General features: G+C 62.1%; 1 protein-coding gene across 4 annotated transcripts in view; it reads right to left on the reverse strand.

Moving 5' to 3' along the window:
- Positions 1-63: 63 nt before the first annotated feature.
- The window catches only part of LOC113970577 (translation initiation factor IF-2-like), a 4816-nt gene continuing 2061 nt past the window's right edge, over positions 64-2818 (reverse strand). For 2 of the 4 annotated variants that reach the window (XR_003535212.1, XR_003535211.1), the window contains one exon: positions 64-2181. Coding sequence is in view for 2 of the 4 variants with exons in the window: in XM_027689665.1 (XP_027545466.1) it covers positions 1554-1881; positions 2103-2181 (407 nt within the window). In the remaining 2 variants the exon portion in view is untranslated. The remainder of the gene's footprint in view (positions 2182-2818) is intronic. The other 2 variants (XM_027689666.1, XM_027689665.1) reach the window with 2 other exon arrangements.

Genomic DNA, 2818 nt, shown 5'->3' on the forward strand with positions numbered 1-2818 from the left:
GGGGCTGCTTGCATGGGCAGGGGCTGCCAGTCCTCCCTCCTGCTCACAGCTGGGGCTGGGGCTGCCTGTATAGGCAGAGCTTGATGGACGCGGCCCAGTGCTGGGCAGGGGCTGCCAATCCCTTCTCCTGCCCACAGCTGGGGCTGCCCTTGCCCGTCCCTGCCTGTACAGCCTGGCACTGACACCTGGCGCTTCCAAACCTCCTCTCCCAGCTTTTCCGTTCCCCTTTAAAGGCAGCACTGCTGCCACAGTTAGTGGGTGCGAGGCAGGGCTGGCTGTGGGTTAGTAGGGCATGCACTGGGGCCAGTTAGTGGGTTAGTCCATGTGCCAGGGGCAGTGCCAGCCCCTGATGAGGGTACAGGGTCCCAGCGGGTTAGTAGGTTAATGTCGGAGCGCAGCGGCAGCATGCAGAGCCGGGCCCAGTGAGCAGCAGGGCTCTGGCTCACAAGAGCAGGAGGCGTTTTGGGGGGTTGTTACCACATTGAGATTTGGGAAGGTGTTATCGGAGGGCTTAACCTGCATAATGTAACCTGTTTCTGAGTTAAATGCTTTGCAAGGATCTGCCCCTCTCACTCAGGCCAGTGAGGCACCAAATGCCCTGAGCAGTGTGTCCCCACACAGGGTGTGCTTCCCACTCCTGGTACTGGTGAGGGTGGGAGACTGGATGCATGGAGGAGACAGTCCCAGCAGTGCAAGGCAGTTACTCAGGTCAGGGCACTAAAGGAGCCGGAGGAAGCAGAAAGGGAAGGGGTGAAAGCATCACTGACCATGCCTGGGGCAAGGCTACGGGCAGCTCTGCAAGAGCAGGGCTTCTGCAGAGACCACGAGAGCTGCTCTGGGTCTCCACCAAGCTCTCACTGCCTGTGAAGGGAGGAAGAGATTCAGCAGGGAAAACCATGCCATGGAGCAGAGGAAAAGTGGCCCATAGCTTACCCCTTCCCTGTCAGAAGCTGCCTCTCCATGGAGCTAAGCAGTGCTCTGAGGGGCAGCAAGAGCACTGTGCCCTGAGAAACAGGGCTGTAGTGGGGCACCCAGGGCATCCTCTGCCCCATGTCCCTCTGGGTTACCTCCTCCTGCAGCACTAACTCCTGCTGGTCCCCAAGAGGATGCTTTTCCAGCTTGGACTTCAAGGCTCTAACACCTGCCACAAGATGTGTCTGTCCTCAGCCCCCAGCCCACCTCATTCCGAGCTCTCCCTCCTGTGCAGAGACAGGGGCTGGAGTGACTGCTCGGTGTGGCCACAGCCCAACCACTTACTGGGCCACTGCCACCCCCACAGAGGTCATGGGAGGAGGATTCACTGCCCATGTCCCTCCACACACTCCAGGCTGCTCCACAGGGCAGGGGAGACAGGATCCTGCTGGAACAGGGCACCAACAGTACAAGGCAGTTCCAGGGCAGAAAGCACCAGGACTTCACCAACAGCCAGAGGGATGGGCAGGATCAATGGGGACAACCAGGGTCCCTTTGTGCTCCGGCCATTGTGTCTCATTGAGGAGCTGGCACAGCTCCATCCCTGTTGCCTTCCCCTTCTCCCTCTCCCTACACTGCGTTCAGGGAAGCGGATGGGTCTCATCCTGCCCATGGCTGGGGTGGAGCAGCAGGAGGGAAGGGGACCCCAGCACCTTGGAGGAAAACCGCGAGCACGTGCAGACCCATGTCCTCAGGTGTCCCCAGCGCCGTGTCCTCGGCTGTGTCCCCCGCAGTGGCCAGGGTCGTGGCTCTGGCCCATGGCACTGAGCACCAGGCTGCTCTGCTGGGGCCGGCCCGGCTCTGGCATCGTGTGCAGGTGACGATGTCGGCTCCCCAAGCCTGGCTCCTCTCCAGGCACAGCCGGTCTGGCCAGGCAGGAGCTGAGGCTGTGCCTCTGGGGTGGTGGCACTGGGGAGCAGAGATGCTGTGAGACCCTGGGCAGTGTGGTAACCACCCCCTCCCCACTGGTGAGCATTCTCTCATGCAGGTGGCCCTGGAGATGGTGTGACCCCCTGGACACCACTGGAGCCTGGGGAGGAAGGCTCCTGGCTGCCCAGAGCCCTCCCAGCTTGCTAGGGGTGGGAGAGCATGGGGCTGGTACCGCCTGTGTCCCCCCCCGGGGATCCTACCTGTGGTCACCAGCTATGCAAGTGCCGTGCAATGTCCCCCCATCCTGTGTGGCTCTGCGCTGTGGAGGCCGCGAGGGGACTGTGTGAACAGACTTCAGGTCAGTCATTAGCAGCTGCAAAAGAAACAACCAACGCAGCAAGGGAGAGACACACGGCACCGTCCTCAGGCAGAGCCGAGCCAAGCTGGCAGGAGCCTGGCAGGAGGGCTGGGCAGGGATCCTCCTGTCCCTTTCCCCTTGCAGAGCAGGGAGCTAGACCCACCACCAGGCACAGGGGGGCACCAGGAACCACCACATCAGAAATGGTGGCAATGCCCCAACTGTCCCTACCTGCTGTGGGAACCCCTGCACTGGGGGCAGGGACTGACTTTCACTGCCACTGCCACGGCTGCCACTGTCACTGCCACTGCTGCCTCTGCCAGCTCTGCTCCTGCCCTGTGGTTAAGCTGGGTCACTGGGACCCTGTGGTTCCGCAGGCACCAGTTGTACTGGGGCGGCCGGCGGTCACAACTGCGCTGTGGTGGGTGCTGCTCCACCTCCACAGGGATACGGGGACACGTGGCTGGTGCCAGCAGCCAGCCCATGTCTGCAGCCAGCCACAGTGCCTGCCCTGCTCCTGCTTCTGCCCTGTTCCTGCTTCTGCCCTGCTCCTGCTTCTGACCTGCTCCTCCTCCTGCCTTTCTCCTGCTGCTGCCCTGCTCCTGCTCCTGCCTTTCT

Source organism: Neopelma chrysocephalum, unplaced genomic scaffold, assembly GCF_003984885.1.
Source record: "Neopelma chrysocephalum unplaced genomic scaffold, ASM398488v2 Primary Assembly neopelma1_77, whole genome shotgun sequence".
Taxonomy (NCBI): Eukaryota; Metazoa; Chordata; class Aves; order Passeriformes; family Pipridae; genus Neopelma; species Neopelma chrysocephalum.